At 39.5% G+C, this 25,163-nt stretch overlaps 1 protein-coding gene across 2 annotated transcripts; it reads left to right on the forward strand.

The window, feature by feature from the left end:
- Positions 1–448: 448 nt before the first annotated feature.
- Positions 449–11,764, forward strand: LOC144296350 (olfactory receptor 9S13-like). Of its 2 annotated transcripts, none has more exons than XM_077869490.1 (2): positions 449–584; positions 10,562–11,764. In XM_077869490.1, exon 2 carries the CDS (start codon positions 10,641–10,643, stop codon positions 11,589–11,591), a length of 951 nt encoding a protein of 316 aa, XP_077725616.1. In that variant the 5' UTR covers positions 449–584; positions 10,562–10,640; the 3' UTR covers positions 11,592–11,764. The 2 variants fall into 2 exon arrangements, with proteins under 2 accessions (XP_077725616.1, XP_077725617.1); XM_077869491.1 differs by having other exon boundaries at positions 498–620.
- The last annotated feature ends 13,399 nt before the right edge of the window (positions 11,765–25,163 follow it).

A 25,163-nucleotide genomic window follows, 5' to 3' on the forward strand; every position in this document is an offset into this window, starting at 1 on the left:
ATGGGGTAACCGGATGACGGGCATTAAGGTGGGCACATGATGTCTATGATTCTCTTCTGCTCACACCTGAGGCCCAGAGAGACTTGTCTGCTTTGGAGCCTAGCTGTGTAGGGGCAGACGGGTTCAGACAGAGCTTGATGACAGTGGTACCCAGGGGAACTGGGAGTCCCAGTACACTCCAGAGGCCAGAAGACAAACAAGCTCACCTAATTGGCCATTCAAGGCTCCAAGTCCCAGCAGTTCAGGAGGAGAGACCTTCCCAGCACAGTGACCCCAAGGTGCACGTCCTTGCACTACTACTGCCTGGATGAAGCAACAAGATGTGGCAGCTGAAGTGAGCTGAGGCCATTTCCTCCTCTGCTTCTACCAGAAACCAGGAGCTCCTGAAGCTTGAACATGGAGCACCCATCCACACAGCCCCTGTGACCCCAAGACCCTCGCCTGCTCCCTCCCAACACTCTCTTCATTGCATGGGAACCCAAAACTAAGAAGGAGGGGTGACAGTTCTACAAGCCGACCTCATCATCATCTGCATAGACATGGGCTGTGTGACCTTCAACAGTCATGACCCTCACCTGGAGGAGGTAAAGGTCAAGGCGGCCATCCCTCAGGAGTCCAGGGTATGAAAGACACCGAGTGTGTAAGGGGGGCATCAGAGTTATGGTAGACAGGAAGCACTCAGGGCTTGCCTCAGCAGCTGAAAGGGTGACCCACTCCTGCCCTGGCCAGCACTATTTGGGATCAGAGTCATTCCATCTGAAGGAACAGGTTTTCATTTTAATCAGAGGATCACAGCACCAGGCTCCCTCATGACCTGAAATGTATTTCTCAGGCTCAAATCAGTAGCCCACCAGAGAACTGAGCACACACTTCTAAGGGACATGGTCCCAGGGTGGGGGATGCAGAAATAGTGTAGATCAAGGCCAGCCCTGGGAGCTCATGGCTCTGCAGGAAGGCAGACATGACAACAAACATGTGCAATATGATGGGACACAGGCAGTGAGAGGGGGTGTGACCAGGTTGCCTATGGCACATACAGGAAACAGTCTCATCAGAGAGGTGACGGAGAGCCCGTGGGGAGACAGGACACATTTCAAATGTGTCCAGCACATTTGGCTCCTCTCCTCTGCACATCGCTTCTACCTGTCTCTCGCATTTCTACAGGCTTGTCTTATTCTTGTGGGTCAAGGATTACTTATATATCATGCAGACGAGTCGGTTTCCCATCATGTATTGCAGTGTGCCTTCCCAAGCTGTGCTCTGCCTTGACACACTCTGCAGACTCTCTCGATTTTCATGTAGCTCCATCCTCAAGGTATTTCCTTCGTGCTTTACTCCTTTTTGCTCCCTGCACGGGACATTTGGGAGGCACTTTCCTGCTTGAGGACCTGGAGGGTCTTCTCTATTCTCATCACTATTTTGCTTTCAAATCTAACTCTGCATTCAGCCTGGACTCTTTTGTGTGTCTAGTATGAGGTAAGAGCCAAATCTCAGTGGTTAGCCTATGACTCTTAATTGACCCAGATTTTTTACTTTTCCATAGACTTCCCACCTGTTTGGTAAATGGGGTGTCTAACAAGCACTGAGTTGACTTCCAGGCTTTCTGTTGTGTTCCGTACTCAGATGGCCTATCCTCTGTCGCTATCATTGTTTCATCACACCTACTGTGAGTTTCTGATAGTGCAAATCCCCCTCACTGTTTGCTGATAGTGCAAATCCCCCCCTTGATAATTTCTCAAAACTGTCTTGGAAACACTAGTGTTGCAATTCAACATGGTTTTAGGATCACCTCTTCAGATTCCACAATAAAAAATCACAGTGACTCACTTCACTGGGGAGAACTGGCATCTTTGCAATATTGAGTGTTCCAGTTTGGGGATCTGGAATCCCACCATGTTACTTAAGTCTACTTTGGTTTCTCTCTACAGTTTATGCATTCCTGGAATACAGACACTTGGTGTTGGGCATACCATAAGTTTTATATGGTACTTAATCAGAATTTGTTTGGTAAATTTGCTTATATACTTGTGATTGAGATAGTGTAATTGTAAAAAATTTTTTATAATATCCTTGTTAGAGTTTGGCATTAATATTACACGAGCCTCATAAAATAACATGGAAATTTTCCTTCTATTGTTTTGAAGTTTTTTGTAAGATTCAGTTTTGGTAGACTTGGTCATAGTTAGTAAAGGTATTTACTTTCCACTGCAAAGCCATCTAGTCCTGGAACCTTTTCCATGGAAAGATTTTACAATACATATCACATTTCTCAAGAATTATGAAACTTACAGATCTTCAACCTCGTTCATTATTGGGACATTTGGGTTGGGGGAAATCTTTCTCGTGGTTTGCAAATTCCACAACTTTTCAAGTTTATGAAAACACTCTGTCACGATCCACTCTGATTCAAGGATCTCAGTGATAACCTCCTTTCATTCCCGACCTCAGTAATTTCTGCCTTTTCTCCTTCATCCCTCAAAAGTCTGGTTATTTGATCAGTCATCCCAAACTATCACCTTTTGTTATAACATCTCTCTTGTGTATGTCTGTTTTGTATTTAATAAATTTTCTTCTTTACTTTCTTCCCTTTAAAGAAGTGTTTAAATTTGCCTTTAAACACAGACGGTAATGCATCCAAGCTGCTACTTTTGTTACTCATCTTATGCAATTTCTATATTTCAAAATTCTTGTTTACACCCATGGCTTACTTAGAAGTACTTTTAAAAATAAAAATACACAAGGATTTTTACATGATCTATTTGTGATTTACTTTTGGCCTGGTTTCATATAAATTGCACACAATATATTTTTTACACCTTCAGTCCTTTGAAATTTGTTGAAAGCTGCAATGAGTCCAGAATATAACCAATGTGTTAATGTGTTATTTATACTCTTGAAAATAATGTACATCCTCTGACTGATTGATAAAGAGGTGACATATACATGCAATGCAGTATTACTCAGCCATAAAAACCCATGAAGTCTTGCCATTTACAATAACATGGGTGGATATAGAGGGTATTATGCTACATAAAGTCAGAGAAAGACAATTATCATATGATCTCACTCATGTGTGGAATTTCAGAAATAAAACAAATGAACATAGGGGAAGAAAGGAGAGAGGCAAACCAGAAAACAGACTCTGAACTACAGAGAACACACTGAGGGTAAGAGAGGGGAGGTGGGCCGGGGATGGGGGGCTCGAGGCGATGGGGATGAAGGAGCACGCCTGTCGTGATAAGCACCAGGTGCTGTATAGAAGGGCTGAATCACTATACTGTACACCTGAAACTAATATTATACTCTCTTAACTCTACTGGACTTTAAACAAAAGCTTTTAGGAAAAAGAAAACAAAGAATATACATCCTGCCATTTTGTGCCGTGCTCCTTTAGGTTATGGTCACTATGTTACTGCCTAAACGTTCCATATCCAGGTTGGCACCTTGTGAGATTGTTCTATCAGTTCCAAGGGAGGGGGTTAAAATCTCTCACATAGTTGTGGATTTGTACTTTTCTCCCGTAAGTGCCCAGTTTTGCTTTGTACACCCTGAGGCTCTTCTAGCAGGTGCTCACACATTTAACACGGTTGCCCGTCTCGGGGGAACCAAATGTTTCTCGTCACTGTGAAGTGTCTTCTTCTCAGCTGGTGTTTTTATCCTGAATTGGGCTTTGGGATTAGTATAGCAACTGTGGTGTCGTGTGGTTGTTTGGTGGAATGTTAGTTTGCTGTGTTTGTTTCCATCACTTTGTTTTCAACAATTTTGTTGCTTTTTCTATCTCTTATATAGTGTATGGTTAAGTTTTGTTTCTTCAACCTGCCTACTGGAACATCTTTTCATTGGAAACTTCATTCCAATCATGTTGTACAAGACACTTTAGTCCTTCACATAATACCCCATTTTTAGGCTGTATGCATACTGAGTTCATTAGCAATATTTATTTTTTCTCTCTCTCTTCTTCCATTTTTTGCATTCATTGAAAAAAGTATTATTCCACCTTTTCTTTATATTAGCTTGGAAGTTTTACATTTGTTTAGTATTCTTTTTCTTTTGTTAGGGGTGGCAAACAAATTACAAATTGCATTCTTGACCTAACATAACTGACATTAGTATTTTTTATTGATGTTCTGAACAATGAGGAAACTGTTTTTACTCTAGGTATTTACTCTCAATTACCTGTATTTTTTACTTTCTCCATTTTCAACCTGATGTACATTTCATAAAATCTGTATTTATTTAGGTATATCCATTTGGGGCCATTTTTCATAACCTTCATTCTTTCTGCCATCACTGAGCTCCCCTCGTCCCCAAGGTCAGTTTCCTGCTACCTAAAGGTCACGTCTGCTTTTCTTCCTGTGTGAGACCAATTCTCTTCACTTAGTTTTATTTTATTTATTTTTAGATAAAGGCCTCTCTTTATTATGGCTGTTCTCAAACACACAGACATGAAACTAGAGTAGTAATGGATTACCTATAGCACCCACCAACTTCAATATTATCAACCTAGAGCCAATCATATCTAATCCCTCTAAACTGAGGGATTAGAGTGAGGACTTTAAAGAAAGATAACTCCAATGTCACTATTATCTATAAAACAATTAATAATGTCTTCTTAATATTATGAAATTGCCATTTAGTGTTTTAATTGTCCTGATTGACTCATTTTTCCTTTATAGTTTGTTTTGGAACAGGATTAACATCCTTACACCGTGCTCTCATGATGCCTCTAAAGTCTCTCATTCACTGGCTTCCTGTCCCTCTGTTTTCATTTCAAAATTATTACTTCACCTTATTTATTGAAGAAAACAGATTGTTTATCCTGCAAAGCCACTCACACACATGACAGATTTTGCTGATCATGTCCCTGTAGTGTTGATTGGCATACTTTGTTGCTCCTTATATTTCCAGTAACTGGTAGGCCCTAGAGGCTCAGTCTGGCTCACGATTGATTTTTTTTTGCAGGAATATTTCATAAGTGTTCTGCGTACTTCCACTTAGGGGTCCACCTGGCTGCATTTCTTGTTTTCTAATATTAGTAGCCATCAGTAATCTTACCTAAATTCATTGTTTCATTAGGGGATTATAGGACGATAAATTCAAATTGTGTAATTCAATCTTTATTTATTAGCTGCAATTTTCTATAAAGGGATAATCCCTCTAAACATTTATTTCCTCACTATGAGCATCACTGCGTGGATTCCCTCAGCATCTCCTAAGATAACCAATGAAGTGGTTTTTTTGGTATGATGAACACATGGATTTTTAACATATTTGATGTGCCTCAATTAAATTCTCTCAGTTTAAATAGCTGGTAAATGTTCTTATTTAACCTTCATTATTTGTATTTTTAAAATTTTAAATTGAGGAATAATCTCACATGACATAAAAGTCACAATTTTACCAGTTCAAAGTGTACAAACAAGCGTGGTCTTTCATTTTATTATATCCACCATGTTCAACTTTCTGGTTCCAGAATAGTTCCATCACACAAGAAACCCTATACCCATTAGCACTCTCCTTTCCCTCTCTCCCAACCATATTTTGGCAAATACAAATGCACTTCTGTCCCTCTTCTGCACATTTTATATAAATGGAACAATAGATTATTCAGTCTTTTGTGTCAAGCTTCATTTACTCAGCATAATGTTTCCAAGGGTCATCCACGGTGTATCCTGGGTGGTTCAGTCAGTTCAGCATCTGACTCTTGATTTGGGTGCAGGTCATGATCTCAGGGTTGTGAGTCAAGCCCCATATTGGACTCCATGCTGGGCATGGATCCTGCTTAAGATTCTCCCTCTGCCCCTCCCCCTGCTCACCTGTGTGCTCCCTCCCTAACCCCCACAAAAGAATTTCACTTCTTTAATGGCTTCATACTGATGTTGCCTGTATAAATATTTCACATTTTGTTTATCTCTTCACCATTTGATGGACATTTGGCTCACATTTGCTTTTAGCTATTATGAATATTGCTATTATGAACATTTGTGAACAGGCTTGTATGTGAGCATATATTGTCAATTCTCTTGGACACATCCCTACATGTGGATTAGGGTGGGTCATAGGCAAACCCTGTGTCTAACTTTCTGTGGAATGGGAAAGCTATTTTTTACAGAGGCTGTAGCACTCTTATATTTGTACCTGCTGTATATGAAGGTTCTAATTTCCAAATTCTCACCAACCCTTGTTCTTCTCTATCTTTAAAAATAATTGTAACCCTTCTAACAAATGAAGTGGAATCTCATAGTGGTTTTGTTCCACAGTTCCCTCTTGACTAATGACATTGAATAACTTCTCTTATACTTATTGGCCACTTGTATATTAACTTTGGAGAAATATCCATGCAGGTCCTTTACCCATTTTAAAATTTGACTGTCAGGCTGAGTGGGTGGCTCTGTGGTTGAGGGTCTGCTTTTAGCTCAGATCTTGATCCCAAGGTCCTGGGATCGAGTCCCACATCAGGCTCCCTCAAGGGAGGCTGCTTCCCCCTCTGACTATCTCTCTGCCTCTCTGTGTGTGTGTGTCTCATGAATAAATAAAATAAAAAATCTTAAAAAGTAAAATTTGAGTCTTTTTGTTGCTGAGTGGAAGAGTTCTGTATATTCAATGAATAATATATGTTATTCAATGAATAACAGATCCCTATAATATATGTAATTTTTTTAAATTTTCTCCCATAAAATGGGCTGTTTCATATTCTTGATAGTGTCCTTCAATGTGCAATATTTTAATTTTGATGTTCAATTTGTCTATTTTATCTTATTTTATTTTTATTTTTTTTTAATTTTTATTTATTTATGATAGTGACACACAGAGAGAGAGAGAGAGGCAGAGACACAGGCAGAGGGAGAAGCAGGCTCCATGCACCCAGAGCCCGACGTGGGATTCGATCCCAGGTCTCCGGGATCACGCCCTGGGCCAAAGGCAGGCGCCAAACCGCTGTGCCACCCAGGGATCCCTTATTTTAGTTTTAATCTATTTTGTTGTTTGTACTTTGATGTCATATCTAAGAAATTGCTGACTAATCCCAAGTCACAATAAATGACATTGATGTGTCTTTAACATCTAATAATTTTATAATTTTAGCACATGCATTTAGGTCTTTGTCCATTTTGAGTTAATTTTTGTATGTGATGTGAAGTAAAGCTCTTACTTAATTCTTTTGCATGTGGATATTGGATATTTAGTTTTTCCATCACCATTTGTGAAAAAGACTATTTTTTACTGTTGGATGGTGCTGGTGGGCCCCTTGTTGAAAATCTCAGATGTGTGAGTTTATTTCTGTATTCTTGATTCCTTTTCTTTGGTCTATGTCTATCCTTGTGTAAATACAACACTGCTCTGGTTCAAAGTCAGTTTTAAAATCAGGAAGTGTTAGTGCTCCTACTTTGTCCTTTTAAATATTGTTTTCACTATTTAGGGCGATTTCTGCCCCAAATCAAAGAAGACAATTGGAATTTTAATAGGATTATAATTGAATCTGTGTGTAAATTTGGGGATTACTACATCCTGACATTAGTAAGTCTTCCAGTCCATGAACATGGGATATCTTTACATTTCTTCTTGCATTCTGTTCAGCAATGTTTTGTAGTTTTTATGTATCTACTGAGATCATCATGTGGTTATTTTCCCTGAATTCCACTTGTATGGTGTATCACATTGAATGATTTTTGTATATTGCTCCACTCTTGCATTCCTGAGATAACTCTCACTTGTCTCATGCTGTATAGTCCTTGTGAAGTTCTGCTTATTTAGCTTGCTCATATTTTGACAAGGATTCTTGTATCTATATTCCTAAGACATATTGATCTTTAGCTTCATTTTCTTGAAATATCTTTGTCTCCATTTTGTGTGAAAACAATACAGGCCTTATGGAATGAATTAAGAAGTGGTTTCTCCTATCTACATTTTTAGACTTTGAGTTGTACATATGTTAATTCTTATATTCACTGGTAAAAGTCACCACTGAAACCATCTGGTCCTGAACTTCTCTTTGTTAGAAATGTTTTTGACTACTGAGTCAATCTCTTTGTTATATGTCTTCTCAGATTTTCTATTTCTCCTTGGGTTGGTTATGTCAGTTTGAGTGTTTCCAGGAATTTGTTCATTTCATTAGGTTAGCTAATGTGTTAGCATACGATTGTTCCAATATATTCTTACGATACTTTTTATTTATGTAAGTTCAGAAGTCACGTGTCTGCTTTCAGTCCTGATTTTAGAAATTTAATTCTGATTTTTTAGGTCAATCTAACTGAATATGAAGTTGGCTAAACTTTTTGGGGAACTAACTTTTAATGTCTTTGATTTTCTGCCTTATATTACTTTCCTCTAATTCATTTTTGTCTTCTCCAACCTTTATTATCTCATTCTTTATGCTTTGAGTTTAGTTTTGTATTGTTACTCTTTCTTTCCTAAGATGGAAACTTAAATAATTGATTTTAAATATTTTTTTAATGTTGGTGTTTATAGCTATAAATTTCTGAGTCTTCTTTCATTGTATCTCCTAAGTTTGGGGGTGTTGTGTCTCCATTTTCATTAATCTCAAAATATTTTATAATTTTCATTGTGATTTAAAAATATGTTGTTTAGCTTCCACATGTCTGTAAGCTTTCCAAATTGCCCTATGTGGTTGTTCTGTGATTTCATTCCATTTTGTCTGGAGAACATACATCATGTACTTTAAATCTTTTAACATTTATTGAGACTTGCTTTGTGAACTAACATATCGGCTATCCTGGATTATGTTTCCCATGCACCGTGTTCTGCTATTAATGTATTCTGCTATCAATGGGGACACAGTGTGCTCTATGTATGCCTGTTAGGTCTATTTGGTTTATAATGCTGTTCAAATCTGTTATTTCTTACTGATACTTAGTTTTGTTTTTGTATTCAATACTCAGTGGAGTCTTGAAGTCTTAACTATTATTGCTAAATTCACTTTGAGCCTTGAAGGATACTTTTTGGTAGATGTTGGTAATTATTTTCTTTGAACAAAGGAAAATAGAAATCCTTTTATTTTTGCTTCCATTATTTTAATCTGGTAAGATAATTGTCAGTCTTAATTCTAATGTTCATACTTTGAAGCGACTATGTCTTCTTTTATAGAAAAGATTAATTAATTAATTAATTTATTTATTTATTTATTTATTTTAGGTGGGAGAGGCAGTGGGAAAGGGAGAGAGGGTCTCAAGCAGACTCTCTGCTGAATGTGTGCCTGTCATGAGGCTCAATCTCACAACTCTGGGACCACAATCTGAGCAAAAGCCAGGAGGGTTTAAAAAAAAAAAGATTTTATTTATTTATTCATGAGAGACACGGAGAGAGAGAGACAGAGACACAGGCAGAGAGAGAAACAGGCTCCCCCCACCCACCCACCTCCCCTGGGAACTCGATGCAGGACTCAACCACATGACCCTGGGATCCCGCTCTAGCCTAAGGCAGATGATCAACTGCTGAGCTACATACACATCCCAGAATCCAGGAGTGGAAGACCTCATTGACTGTCCCAACCAGGCATCCCTGAAGTGGCTATGGTTCATTCTCAAGCTGTTTTTAATGTTTTTCTATTTATTTGGTTCTAAATATTTCCTATGACATGCCCAAGTTTGGTGTTCTTTGTATAAATCCTGCTTTAATTTGAAGTGTTATTGAATTTATAGAATAATATCATTCATTGGTTTGAGATAATACTTGGCCATTATTTCTTCAAGCTCTGATTCAGCCTATTTATCTCTTTTCCTCTTTTTTAGGAGCTCATACTATGTATTTTTCTATATCTTTTGTCTCTAACCCTCATTTCTGGATTTTTCTTCTATCTTTTAGTCTCTCAATGTTTCACTCTGAATATTTTCTACTGATTGGTATTCTAGTTCACAAATTTTCTCCTTAACTATTTCTAATCTGTAAAACTCATTCATTGAATTCCTAATTTTAGTCATTGTACTTTAAAAAGTTACATATTATTTGCTTTACACCTTTCACATTTCTGCTAAAATTCTTAGTCTCATCTTTTATTCTTTAAACATAATAACTTTAACGCTTATGTGTGTGAATTCCAAAATCTGAAATCCCTTTGCATTTTTCTTGTTTATTGTTTATGTTTTTATGTTATTTTAATTCATAATTCAATTTTAAAAAATGTCTGGCATTATTTAAACAGAACTTTTATAGATAGTACCTGCAGTCTAAGATAATGTGTCTGCCTCTTGAGATATGTCTACTTATGCAAGGTGTCAGAGGCACTAGCGCTCAGATAACATCTTAACACTTTCAGTGATTGAAATGGTCAGATTTATCTCACTCCTATGGTACATCCTGCCTGGTCCCTAGTAACCAACCACTGTCAGCATTAGCTCTGCAAGACAAACAAAACCTCACTGCTCAGCTACCTGGCCTCTCAGATTCCTCTTCAAAATTGGCTTAGGAATCAAGGGATAAAAAAGCTCTGAGTGATGAATCCCTGGGCCTCTGTGTATATTGAATTTTGTTGAGTAATTCTTTGCTAAACCATTAACTCCATTATATCTTCAATCAGATTTTTTGTTGTTATTTATCTTCTAAATAGTCTTCAGCAGGGAATTTAGTTTGACCTACTTAAACTGCCTATACTGAAGAAGTAATACCCCTGGTGAGGACTGAGGCTCATGCCATCCTACAGTAATGGAAACCTCTCCATGGTCTACCTTCAAGATTTTGTGCTGGAGGGATTTGAAGGTGGTCTGGAGACCCAGGCCCTGCTCTTTGCTGTGTTCCTGGCCCTGTACATGGTGACTGTGCTGGGGAACATCCTCATGATCATCGTTATCACCCTGGATGCCCGACTGCACTCCCCAATGTACTTCTTCCTCAAGAACCTCTCCTTCCTGGACTTGTGCTACTCATCTGTCATCGCCCCCAATGCACTGGCCAACTTCTTCTCCTCATCCAAAGTCATCACCTTTACAGGATGTGCCACCCAGTTATTCTTTTTCTCCCTGCTGGTCACAACTGAAGGTTTCCTCTTGGGTGTCATGGCCTATGACCGCTTCATGGCCATCTGTAGCCCCTTGCGCTACCCCATCACCATGTGCCAGTCTGCCTGCACTCGCCTGGTGCTGGGCGCCTACTGTGGAGGCTGCTTCAACTCTGTTGTGCAGACCAGCTTCACATTCCACCTCCCATTCTGCAGCTCCAACCGCATCAACCATTTCTTCTGTGATGTGCCCCCTCTGCTCCAGATCGCCTGTGGCAACACGGCCATCAATGAACTTCTCTTGTTTGGCATCTGTGGGCTCATCATAGTGGCTGTGACGATTGTGATCCTCATCTCCTATGGCTACATCACAGTGACCATCCTGAGGATGCGGTCAGGAGCTGGGAGACGCAAGATCTTCTCCACCTGTGGCTCCCACATGACTGCAGTGACCCTATTTTTTGGGACTGTTTTTGTCATGTATGCCCAGCCAGGAGCAATTGAGTCCATGGAGCAGGGCAAGGTGGTCTCTGTCTTCTACACGCTGGTCATCCCAATGCTCAATCCCCTCATCTACAGTCTGCGAAACAAGGATGTGAAGGAGGCCCTGCGGAGGCTGGGCCAGAAACACACGGCCATGTGAAGGATGTGCTGAAGGGAGTCAGTGTGTCTTGCAGGCTGGATGGAGGCCTCAGGGAGACACTGAATTATGAGGACCTCCTCAAACCTCATCACTTCCAGATGGAATTGGACATGTTGAAAAACTGATTCATTTACTCTTTCAATCAATGTTGATTAAAAGCATTTAATGGACCAGATGTTTACTAAGTGGGAAATGTATGGATAAATGAGGATGTTCTCTCTCAAATCTCTAAATGTTCGAAGAAAGAGCAATGACTTGAATCACATGAAGATAAGGAGAGCAATCACTGGGCATCGAGGCAGGGGTAGGTCTTCTGCTTATTTCTTATCATGGTTCTCTATACCATCCATGAGATTTAGTAGGAGAGGAGTCAGATGTTTATGTATCTTGATCGAACTGGATGAAAAAAGTGTCTGCATACACTGTACCTCCAACCTCCTATCCTCTAAATGCCCTTGCTATCTATTTTTGGCAAGATCTGAACATTTACCTCTCATCAGGCCATCCTCAATACCATTGCCATAGACATCTGTTTAAGATAATAATGTAATGTGTGTCCAAGGTATTCCTCATGGTGGGTTTGGTGTCAATAGAAATGGGCTTGGCTGTAGCAGTTCAGGTCTGATGATAGGGCCTCTCTCACAGAGAAGCCAGGTTAGTGGTCTGAAGCAATGCATTGGCCTCATTCAGAGGAAGGAGCTCCTTTGGGCTCCGCTTCATGACACCAAGGGCATGGGAGACACTGACACTAGAAAAGATGACCCAGAGCTCCAGCCGTGACATCCACCTTCCTAGTCACATAATGAGAGACATGAAGTATAAACAGATATAATTTGTATGTATCTACAGAAAAAAAATAACATCATATCCATTCAGGGAGATCACCAACCCCCAGGTCAAGAAAAAAACCTACCCAGTTTCCACTATACCCCTACCTCCATTTAGTCATTGCCCTGCAAGGTCAACAGCTATCCCGCCTCTAATACACAGATTAGTTTTGCCTGCTGTGAACTTCCTAGGAATAGAAGCACACAATTTTTCTTCTTTTGTGACTTTTTTTTTTTGCTAATATTCTCTCTGTGACGTTAACCCTTGTGATTGTGTATAGAAGCAGTTCTTTAATTTTCGTTGCTATATACATTTCATTATATGAAGATACCATAACTTGTTCATCTTACTGTTATGAACACATGGGTTGTTTCCAGTTATTGTCTTTTAAAATAATGCTGCTATGAAATACTTTTACATATTTTGTTTTGTTTTTGCTGTGAACGAATTCATTTGGGCATTCTTAGGAGTGGAATTGTTCATCTTTTTGGATAATGCAAGTTTTCCAAAAATGTTACAGCAATCTTTGTTCCCAAAAATAGTGCCTGAGAGTTCCTGTTGCTGCACACCATAACAAACAAGTCATATTTATCAATTTTAGCCATTCTGGTAGGTATGTAGCCACATATCATTGTGGCTTTCATTTTCATTTCTCCAGTGGCCAATGGGCTAAGCAGATTTTCATATATTTAACAGCAATTTGGATGTCCTTTTGGGAAAGTATATATGCTTTGCTTGGTTTTTCTATTGTTTTTCTTTTTATATTGGTTATAGAATTTTTTCCTATATTCTGGGTATGAGCTCTTCATCAGTTATATGATTTGCAAATATCATCTTCCTCTCTGCTGCTTCCACATTTGCACTTGTATTAATTTTTTCTATTAACAGAAGTTCTTAAATTCTCTTAGTAAAATTAATCACTCATTTTCTTCATGGTTACTTTATTCTATAGCACTTTTAAAGAACTATTTCCCATATTGGATCCAAAAACATATTTCTCTATACTATCTAGTGAAGTTTTCTTCCTTAGTCTTTTATATTAGTATCTATAAGTCATATAGAATTAACTTTTTGTAGCTTTTGTGATATAGGGGTTGTTTTATTTTTTCCATATGGTTATCCTACTGGCCTTTTTAAAAATATATATGTTTTTCCTCCACTGCTATGTCATGTCACCTTTGTCATAAACCAAGTGTCCCTATATATGTTGATGTGTTTCTAGAGTCTTATTCTGTCCCACCGGGCTATTTGTCTATTCTTGTGCTATTTTTTTTTAATTTTTATTTATTTATGATAGTCACACAGAGAGAGAGAGAGAGGCAGAGACACAGGCAGAGGGAGAAGCAGGCTCCATGCACCGGTAGCCCGACGTGGGATTCGATCCTGGGTCTCCAGGATCGTGCCCTGGGCCAAAGGCAGGCGCCAAACCGCTGCGCCACCCAGGGATCCCTCTTGTGCTATTTTATAACATATTGTTGAATGTTTAAAAAGTAAAATATCATAAAACTCTTCAGTATATATGAATAAATAATAACAAATGATGTGCAATACATTTAGCAAAACAATTTTAAATGTTGTTGAAATATATGAAAGAACTGAGTAAATGGAAAGCTGTATCATGTTCATGGATGAGAAGTTTTAACACAAAGATCCTTATTATACAACATAACCAATATACTCAATGTTGTCTTACTCTTTGGTATATTTATTTATTTTATTAGTTTTTAAATTTTATTTAAATTCATTTTGCCAACATGTAGTATGACACCCAGTGCTCATTCCATCAAGTGCCCTCCTCAGTGCCCATCACCCAACTACCCCATCCCCTTACATTCCTCCCTTCCACAACCCTTTGTTATTTATTTTAGAGCGAGTAAGCAAGAGAGAGCAAGCCGGAGGCGGGGAGGGGAGATGGAGGACTCCATGTTGAGCATAGAGCCCGACACAGAGCTTGATCTCATGACCTGAGCTGAAACCAAGAGTCAGACACTTAACTGACTGAGATGTCAGTTGAGGTGTTCCAATGTTGCCTTGCTCTTAACATATATTTTTTTATATTACTGGACACATGATTCTAACATTTTTATATAGAAACCAGCCATACGAATAACCAAAGTGACATGAAAAATTAGAACAAAGGAAAGGAATGTACCTTTCTTACCTCAAACTCTCCCACAACCAAGAGCATACCAGGTTGAATGATGAATGGACCCTAAGCAGAGGCCCTGCCATTTCTGGCTCTCAGCCCCTTAACCCATTCCATGCTCCCACTGCCCACCATGGCTTCAATGCAAATCACTGCTGCCTCAGCCTCTGACCATGCAGTTTATCTGAGCCCCTGGAAAGGGCTTCTACCAGTGCCTCGATCTTAGGCTCAGAGAGGAGCAACCCTTATAGTGAGGTTTAAAAGATCAACCCCAGAGAAGTCTGGCCATGTTAGCACTCTCTCTTGGCAATCACAGATCCTCTCTTGTCACAGGAAGCCAGTGTTCCTCTTGTAACAATGGTGCCTAGAATGAACTTCCCGCCTAGCTTGCTGGCTACACCTCTATCTTGTTTACCTCTGCCCTCTGCCAGCACAGTCCCAGCATCAAGGCCAGGACAGATCTATGTACCCTTCTTGCATGGCTCCCCTCTACTCTGGATACTTCTACTGGTGCATCTCCCATGTCACATGAATGACAATTCTGTGTGCCTGTGTGAGTGTGCATGTCCATGCATGTGCACCTTCTCAACAACAGAGATCACATCTCACTTGTCTCTGTAGCCCCTGCTCATGGCACCTAGTTGGATGCTGAATGTTTGCTGAACTGAACTGAGTCACCCACACTGCCTTACTATCAGCAAACCACCTCATCACAACTTTGTTAAAAACATGGGGCCTTCAGACGCATTCATCTTTATTTACCTCCTCTGTCTTCGCAGGATAAACTGTCCCCATTCTGCTCAAGGCTGAACATTATACTGGGTCTGGAATTCTACTGCATCCACTCCTCTGGGCTCCTTCAGGGCTCTCTGCCAACAAGTGTCCTCTCTCTCATTTGATTTTGACCTTTCTCCTTCCCAATTCATTCTCTTCAACCTTCAAGCTTATCCAAAATTCTCTCACCCTTCCCTTTAACACAGCCATCTCCGTAGCCTGGTTATATCTCTCACTCACTCCCCATGAATGTTTTTTAAACCTGTACTGTGTACTCACTGTCTCTACCTGTGCTGTCTTGCATCCCTCTGCAATCAAATCTCTCAAACTACTGACTATAGTGCCACTAAGTCTAAGAGACACTTTCTGGCCCTTATCAGTGATGACCTGAGTGGATTTGGGTTACCCCCTTTCTTGTTTTTCTTTTTAATAATAAATTTATTTTTTATTAGTGTTCAATTTGCCAACATACAGAATAACACCCAGTGCTCATCCCGTCAAGTGCCTCCCTCAGTGCCCATCACCCATTCACCCCCACCCCCTGCCCTCCTCCCCTTCCACCACCCCTAGTTCATTTCCCAGAGTTAGGAGTCCTTATGTTCTGTCTCCCTTTCTGATATTTACTACCCATTTCTTCTCCCTTCCCTTCTATTCCCTTTCACTATTATTTATATTCCCCAAATGAATGACAACATATAATGTTTGTCCTTCTCCGATTGACTTATTTCACGCAGCATAATACCCTCCAGTTCCATCCACGTTGAAGCAAATGGTGGGTATTTGTCGTTTCTAATGGCTGAGGAATATTCCATTGTATACAGAGACCACAGCTTCTTTATCCATTCATCTTTCGATGGACACCAAGGTTCCTTCCACAGTTTGGCTATTGTGGACATTGCTGCTAGAAACATCGGATGCAGGTGTCCTGGCATTTCATTGCATCTGAATCTTTGGGGTAAATCCCCAGCAGTGCAATTGCTGGGTCGTAGGGCAGGTCTATTTTTAACTCTTTGAGGACCCTCCACACAGTTTTCCAGAGTGGCTGCACCAGTTCACATTCCCACCAACAGTGTAAGAGGGTTCCCTTTTCTCCGCATCCTCTCCAACATTTGTGGTTTCCTGCCTTGTTAATTTTCCCCATTCTCACTGGTGTGAGGTGGTATCTCATTGTGGTTTTGATTTGTATTTCCCTGATGGCAAGTGATGCAGAGCATTTTCTCATGTGCATGTTGGCCATGTCTATGTCTTCCTCTGTGAGATTTCTCTTCATGTCTTTTGCCCATTTCATGATTGGATTGTTTCTTTGCTGTTGAGTTTAATAAGTTCTTTATAGATCTTGGAAACTAGTCCTTTATCTGATACGTCATTTACAAATATCTTCTCCCATTCTGTAGGTTGTCTTTTAGTTTTGTTGACTGTATCCTTTGCTGTGCAAAACCTTCTTATCTTGATGAAGTCCCAATAGTTCATTTTTGCTTTTGTTTCTTTTGCCTTCGTGGATGAATCTTGCAAGAAGTTACTGTGGCCGAGTTCAAAAAGGGTGTTGCCTGTGTTCTTCTCTAGGATTTTGATGGAATCTTGTCTCACATTTAGATCTTTCATCCATTTTGAGTTTGTCTTTGTGTATGGTGAAAGAGAGTGGTCTAGTTTCATTCTTCTGCATGTGGATGTCCAATTTTCCCAGCACCATTTATTGAAGAGACTGTCTTTCTTCCAATGGATAGTCTTTCCTCCTTTATCGAATATTAGTTGGCCATAAAGTTCAGGGTCCACTTCTGGGTTCTCTATTCTGTTCCATTGATCTATGTGTCTGTTTTTGTGTCAGTACCACACTGTCTTGATGACCACAGCTTTGCAGTACAACCTGAAATCTGGCATTGTGATGCCCCCAGATATGGTTTTCTTTTTTAAAATTCCCCTGGCTATTTGGGGTCTTTTCTGATTCCACACAAATCTTAAAATAATTTGTTATAACTCTCTGAAGAAAGTCCATGGTATTTTGATAGGGATTCCATTAAACGTGTAAATTGCCCTGGGTAACATTAACATTGGCAAAGAAGTCAAACTCTCCCTCTTCACCGATGACATGATACTCTACATAGAAAACCCAAAAGCCTCCACCCCAAGATTGCTAGAACTCATACAGCAATTTGGCAGTGTGGCAGGATACAAAATCAATGCCCAGAAATCAATGGCATTTCTATACACTAACAATGAGACTGAAGAAAGAGAAATTAAGGAGTCAATCCCATTTACAATTGCACCCAAAAGCATAAGATACCTAGGAATAAACCTAACCAAAGAGGTAAAGGATCTATACCCTAAAAACTAAAGAACACTTCTGAAAGAAATTGAGGAAGACACAAAGAGATGGAAAAATATTCCATGCCCATGGATTGGCAGAATTAATATTGTGAAAATGTCAATGTTACCCCTTTCTTCTTTGACAGCTTCTCCTCCTTTAATGTCTGGGGCATGTGGCAATCCCTGTTCTTTCCAAATGCCTCTGATCATTCCTACCCAGACACTCATGGTGGGCCCTCTCTTTCATGCCATTTAAATGCTGATGCCCCCCTGGGGGCTGTTCCTGCCTCCCATCTCTCCAGGGTCCATTTGCCCCCATCAGTGACCTCTGAGGTCGCGGTCTCCATATGAGACCCTCCAATCACATCCATCCCCAGTCATAATGCACAATTATTACATGTGCAGCTTAGTGATTCTCACATGTGAAAATCCCCATAAAACTACCACCCATGCCAAGACTGAAACATTTTCAGAACCAAAGAAGCCCTTTTGTGCCCCTTCCCAATCAATACCTAGGGTGATAACTATTCTAATCTCTAATAATATAAATCAGCTTTTTCTATTCTAAACATCTTAAGAATAGAATTATACACTGTGTCCTCTTTTGTCTGGCTTACTTGGCTCAGTGTAATTCCTGTGTAAGTCCTCCATGCTGTTTCGTGTTGTAGAAGTTCACTCTTTCCTACTGCTGCATACTATGTTATTATATAAACACACAACTTATCCTCTCTACTGCTGATGGTCATTTAAGTTGTTCCAATTTGGGAGCTGTTACAACTCAAACTGCTATGAGCAATCGTTTGCATGTGTTTTGATGGCCATAAGCACTGATTTGTGTTGCAACTATGCCAAGGAACTGAAGTTTCTGGGTCATTGGGGCCTGTTTAACATTAGTAGCTAATTCCAGTTATATGGAAATTTTCAAGGAATCTACAAAATATCTCCTAGAACAATAAATTAGTTTAGCAAAGTCTCAGGGAGCAAAGTCAGAATACAAAATCAGTAATATATCTAGATTAGCAATAAACAGTTGGAATTTGAAATTTCAATAGTATAGTTTACAATAACATCACAAAAATAGAATGCTTCAGTATAAATCTAACAAAATGAAGATATATTTGTGTAAAATTATAAAGGCTGCTTTAAAAATTAAAGAAAGTCTAAATAAATGGAGAGATAAACTGTGTTTATGAATTGGAATACTCTATATTGTTAAGATATCCATTCACCCAAATTTGCTCTATAGATTCAATGCAAACCTGATCAAAATTGCAATAGGCTCTTTAAAGATATTGATGAGCTAATTCTAAAATTTACATAAAAAGGCAAACAGTTCTATTTGTTATAGAAGCTTAAAAAAAAAAAACCCAAACATGTTATCACACCAGTTTCTGTGGGCCAGGAATGCAGACACACCGTAGCAGGCAGTCCTAGCTTGACGTCTTTCTGGAGGCAGCGAAGTGTCACCCTGGGTTGTGGTCACCTAAAGGCCTGAGATCACTCATGTGTCCACAGACAAGGCCTCAAAAGCCCTTCTCCCAAGCTTGTTCATGCAGCTCGGCCCCAGGACTAACCAATGACACTGCAGCTGACTCTCTCCAAATGGGCAGTGAAAGGGGGGGTGGTCTGGGGGGAAGAGAAGACACCAGTGTGGAAGTAGAGTCATAATTTATAAGTCAATCGGAGAAGGACAAACATATAGTCTCATTCATTTGGGGAATATAAAAAATAGTGAAAAGGAATGAAAGGGAAAGGAGAAAAAATGAGTGGAAATATCAGAAAGGGAGACAGAACATGAAAGACTCCTAACTCTGGGAAACGAACTAGGGGTGGTGGAAGGGGAGGTGGGCAGGGGGTGGGGGTGACTGGGTGACGGGCACTGAGGTGAGCACTTGACGGGATGAGCACTGGGTGTTATTCTATATGTTGGCAAATTGAACACCAATAAAAAAATAAATTTATTAAAAAAAATAAACACAGAATAACATCCCAGCATTTTTTTCTGTATTCATTTGGTTTATTTCTCTCCAGTATGAGATGATACACTCATTTCATCACAAGGCTCCCGCAATTTTATCTCATGACTGCATCATCTAGAATCTCATAATTTATATTGGGCCCACATGTGGATGTAGCTTCTCAGGAACATTTCCTTAATTATGGCTCATTGAGTACAGTTTTTCTCAATATGTAGATTGGTGAACCTAAGAGAGAAGTCATGTGAATCCACATATACCCAACATGCAACACTGGATGCGCATGGAAAAACTTCTGTAGAAGTTCCTGTTCAAAAACAGGGAAGTGAGAGGCACAGAGGTGTCACTGGACCTAGCAATTTTGAAATCCAGCTGGGAAATTCTCTTAAGTTCCTTAACTGTGTCTGATGGCCCGGGAATAATTCTCTGTGGCTCTGCCCTCTGGGTCATCTCTCCTTTTGCGTGAATGGTATAAAATGCTTTTAACTAAATAGCTCTCTCACCCTGATTTTTGCCAGTATGATTCTGGGGGCCCAAAGGCTTCTCCCCATTCTCATTTATCACTGTCCTTCTCACAGCTAGCTGGTGGTATTGATGCATATTGAACCCTTTTAAGAACACGAAGGTCTCTGCAAATCTTGAGGCCCTTTGAAGTAATTCCTCCACGCTTTGGCTTCCTGTTCAGACCGGTAAGGATGAGGTCCTTAGCTTCCTAGTGATGCTACTGTGTGAGTAAAAGCATCTTGGATGCACATTCTTACTCTCTTCCAAAGACTTATATGACTTAGGCACAACTTTAGATCTTTCTAAGGTCTTAACAAAGGAGTTCAGTCATACTCTTGGCTTGATTTCTGTGTCTAGTTTTCCTGGAAATGCCCTAGATTTGGGCCTTTCTTAGAGGCCATTTCTTAATTTTAACATCATTTGTCATCTGGAAAGGCTGAGAATTTTCAAAATATAAATTTCTGGTACCTTTCTGCTTAAGAGTATTTCTCTTTAAAAAAAAAATCTTGATCGTCTTGCACTTTAGTATAAGCAGCAAGGAAACAAGTGGCACTTGTAATTTCCTTAGCTTGATTTTCTAATGCATTTGGCATAATTTCTGCTTTCCTCATTATCTAAGCAACAATGTTGCCACACTTTGTGCCACTACATAGCTTCTGCTTCTATACGGTTTCCAATAAAATTCACCTCACTTTCCTGTGAGCCTTTATCAGAGACCGTCAGTTTCCTCTAGGCACTCTAGACTTTCACAAATACTACCTCCAAAGCCCATGATCTGGTTCCAAAGCCACTTCCACAGTTTCCCATCTTTTATGGAAGCACCCCACTTCCAGGTCCAAAGTCTGTTTTAGTTATGTATTGATGCATAACAAATTACCCCCAAACTCAGCAGCTTAAAACAAAGAATATACATCATCTCACAAAGTTACTGAGCATCTGCAATCTGGAAACAGCTTAGCTGGGTGATTCTTTCTCAGGGTTAATAATGAGAAAGCAGCCGACTGAAAGATCTGCTTTTAAGGTTACCCATGTGATTGTTGATAAATGTCAGTTATTCACTGAATAACTCACATCCTTGTCAAGTAGATATCTCGTTTGTTTGTTTTATATTCAAGTTAGTTAACTTATAGTATATTATTAAATTCCAGGGTACAATTTAGTGATTCATCAGTTGCATATAACACTCAGTGCTCATCACAAGTGCCCCCCTTAATGCCCATCACCCAGTTACCCCATACCCCCACCCCTCTAGCAACCCTCCGTTTGTTCTCTATAGTTAAGAATCTTTTATGTTTTGTCTCCGTTTTCATCTTATTTTTCTTTCCCTTCCCCTATGTTCATCTGTTTTGTTTCTTAAATTCCACATATGAGTAAAATCATGTGGTATTTGTCTTTCTCTGACTGACTTGGTTCACTTGGCATAATACCCTCTAGTTCCATCTACATCATTGCAAATGGCAAGATTTCATTCTTTTTGATGGCTACATAATATTCCACTGTATACATACCACATCTTCTTCTTCTTTTTTTTAATCTTCTTTATCCAGTCATCTGTCAAGGGCATCTAGGATTCTCCATAGTCTGGCTACTATGGACATTGCTGTTATAAATATTGGTGTGCATGTGCCCTTTCAAATCGCTGTATTTGTGTCCTTCGGATAAAAATTTAGTAGTGCAATTGCTGGGTTACAGGGTAGCTCTATTTTCAAGTTTTTGAGATAACTCCATACTGTTTTGCAGAGTGGCTGCACCAGTTTTCTAAGCAGATATCTCTATATGGTGCCTAAGTGTCCTTAAAATATGCAAACTGTCTTATTTAAGAAAATGATGAGACAGAGAAGGGAATAAAGGGAGCGAATGAGAAGTCTGGCTTTATATAACTAAACTAATATCGACAGAAACATACCATCACTTCTGCCATATTCTACTCATTAGAAGGAAGTAACTAAATCACACCCACCTCCAGGAAGGGGATAAAACAACAATGTGAAACCGGGGTGGGGGGGGGGCAGGGAGGGCGGAGGTGGTGGTGGTGATGAAGATCTTTAGCGCCATCATGAAGGTTGCCTACACACCATACAAATCACAGAATAGAAGAGAATATCTGCCACTCCTCATTTAAGATTACATATAACAAATATAATATAGTATATTATACTATATAAAATTATATATATATTATATACAACCAAATAAACAAATGAACAAATTATGTTCAACATAATTAATTAGGAAATACAAATGAAAATCACAATGAGACACCATTATATGCTCGCCAGAATGGCTAAAATTTAAGTCTAATAAAAAAGAAAATTAAGAACTCTCATATATTGCAGGTAAGAATGTAAAATGATACAATTTCTTTGGGAAACAGTTTAACAATTTATTAAAAAGTTAAACATACACCTACCATATGACCTAGCCAATCCATTCCCAGATATTTACCCAAGAGAAATGGTAGCATATGTCAATACAGAGACTTATGAGTGAATGTTCATAGCATCCACAATATAATAGCCAAAGAATGGAAACAACCCAAGTACATCAACAGATAGATGAATAAACAGATTGCGGTAAATGCATACAATGTATGAGTAACTCTGCAATAAAAATTAACAAACTATTGATACACCCAACAGCAGGGATGGATCTCAGAATCAGTATGCTCAATTTAAAAGGCCAAAGAAATTAGTATGTACCGCATGATTCAACGTGTATAAAACTCTATCAAATACAACATTATCTATATAGAAAAGAGGCCAGTGGTTGCCTGAGAAGGACAAGGAAGGGATGACAGGAATAAAAATAGGCATGGAGACTTGTGGTTTCTCCAGCATGAGAGGGGCTCATAATTCCCCACTCAATCCTACCAAGAAGTAAAAGGCTGAACAAACTGAGAAATCAACAACTCTTCTTAGATCCACAAGAGAGGTGAGGTCAGAGGGTAAACCACTGCTTCCAAAGACAGGGATTACAGAGAATCACAACATACTGGAGCAGAAACTCAGAGCTGAAAAGTCTATGGGACCAGCACCATCTTGGAAAACCTGAACCACAGCTGATGAACTACTGGAGGCTTGGTGTGAATAAGGCTGAGAGATAAAAACTCAAGGGGGATGCACCCATCAGGGGCCCCACACTCTGGGGAGTTTACCTCCTGGAGTCCTACCAGGTCTCACATAAATACTCGAGAAAAATCCCTTCATGCTTCTGGAAGAGGGAGGAGGCAAGCGGCCATTCTGAAATATGCCAGAATTTTCTGTCTTTCTAAGGTGTGCCTTCAGGAAAGGGCTACTTCACTATTTAACCATGGTCCAATCTAGTGGAAATTATCATTTAACCATGGTCCAATCTAGTGGAAATTATCTAGTGGAAATAGTGACCTGGGGGGAAGGGAAACATCCGACTGCAGTCCATTCTAACCACATTGTGCCAGGCGTGTGTGAAAACAAATGACAATTGAGAAGCAGTTGTGAGGTCACAGTCCAGAGACTTAGGCTCATTACAAGATGGAGATGAAATCACAGGACTACAGAGTGCTTCCCTTCCCCTTACATCTCATCACCATCTCACCAAAGGCCTGTTTCCAGCAGCAACTTTTACCCAGTACCTCATGTCTGAGGAAAAAATTACAAGGCATACTAAAACCATAAAACCAAAGTTTAAAAAAAGAAAGGAAGCATCAGAACCAGGTCCAGGTATGACAGAGATGCTGGAATTGTAAGACCAGGAATCTAAAACACTTCTGAGTAATACACTATGGGGGTCTAGTGGATAAAGTAGACAGTTTCAAAAAATAGATGAGAAAATGTAAATGGAGAGGTATAAATTCTAAGGAAGAATCCAAAGGAAATGTAAGACATAAAAAACACTGATAGAAATGGAGGATGTCTCGGATGGGCTTATTAGTGGGGGACACAACCAAGTTATGCTCCGATGAGCTAGAAAACATGACAACAGAAACTTCCAAAACTGAAAAGCATAGGAAGAAAAACTAAGGGAAAAGCCCCCATAATATCCAAGAACTGTGAGACACAGTGTAGAGAAGGTGTAATATACATGTAATGGAACACCCGAAGGGAAAGTGGGGAAGGAGCAACACTGACTGGTAATTTTCCCTACATTAAGATCAGACAAGGGGGGCTAAACAACAAACATTTGTGGGTTTTGTTCACAGTTCTGGAGGCTGGAAAATCCAAGATCCAGGGTCTGGTGAGGACGTTCTTTCTGGTTTGTAGATGGTCACCTCCTAACTGTGTCCACGTGGCTGATAGAGACCACGTGGCTGATAGAGAGGAAGCAAGCTCTCTGGGGTCCCTTCTTATAAGGGCACCTGTCTCATTATGAGGGCCCAACCTTCAAGATCTAATTACCTCCTGATGTATAATCTCTGAATATCATCACAGTAGGGATTAGGGACTTAATAGATTAATTTGGTTGTTGGGGGGCGGGAGACACATTCAGTTTCTATGAAACACCTACCACAGATCCAGGGAGTTCAGAGAATGACAGGTATATTAAATACCAAAAAAAAAAAAAAAGAAAGAAAAAGAAAAGAAAAAGAAAAAAAAAGAAAAGAAAAGAAAAAACAAAACAACAAAAAACTATACCTAGACATATCATATTCAGAACCAAAAAATAAGGAAAAAATCCTGAAAGGAGCCAGAGAGAAAAGAGATTACCTTATCTATAGAGGAGCAAAGGTAAGAATTACAACCAACTTCTCAAAAAACATGCAAGCAAGAGGAGAGTAGCATTAATACTTAAAATGTTGAGAGGGAAAAAAAATCAACCTAGAATTCTGTACCCTGTGAAATCATCTTTCAAAAGTGAAGCAGAAATACAGACTTTCTCAGACATCAGCATCAGGAAAATACACATCAAAACCACAATGAGATACCACACCACACTGGCCAGAATGGCTAAAATGAGCAACTCAGAACAACAGGTATTAGTGAGGATGTAGAGAGCTCTCCTAACACTGCTGGTGGGAATGCACACTGGTGCATCCACTCTGGAAAACAATATGGAAATTCCAAC

Source organism: Canis aureus, chromosome 24, assembly GCF_053574225.1.
Source record: "Canis aureus isolate CA01 chromosome 24, VMU_Caureus_v.1.0, whole genome shotgun sequence".
Lineage (NCBI taxonomy): Eukaryota > Metazoa > Chordata > Mammalia > Carnivora > Canidae > Canis > Canis aureus.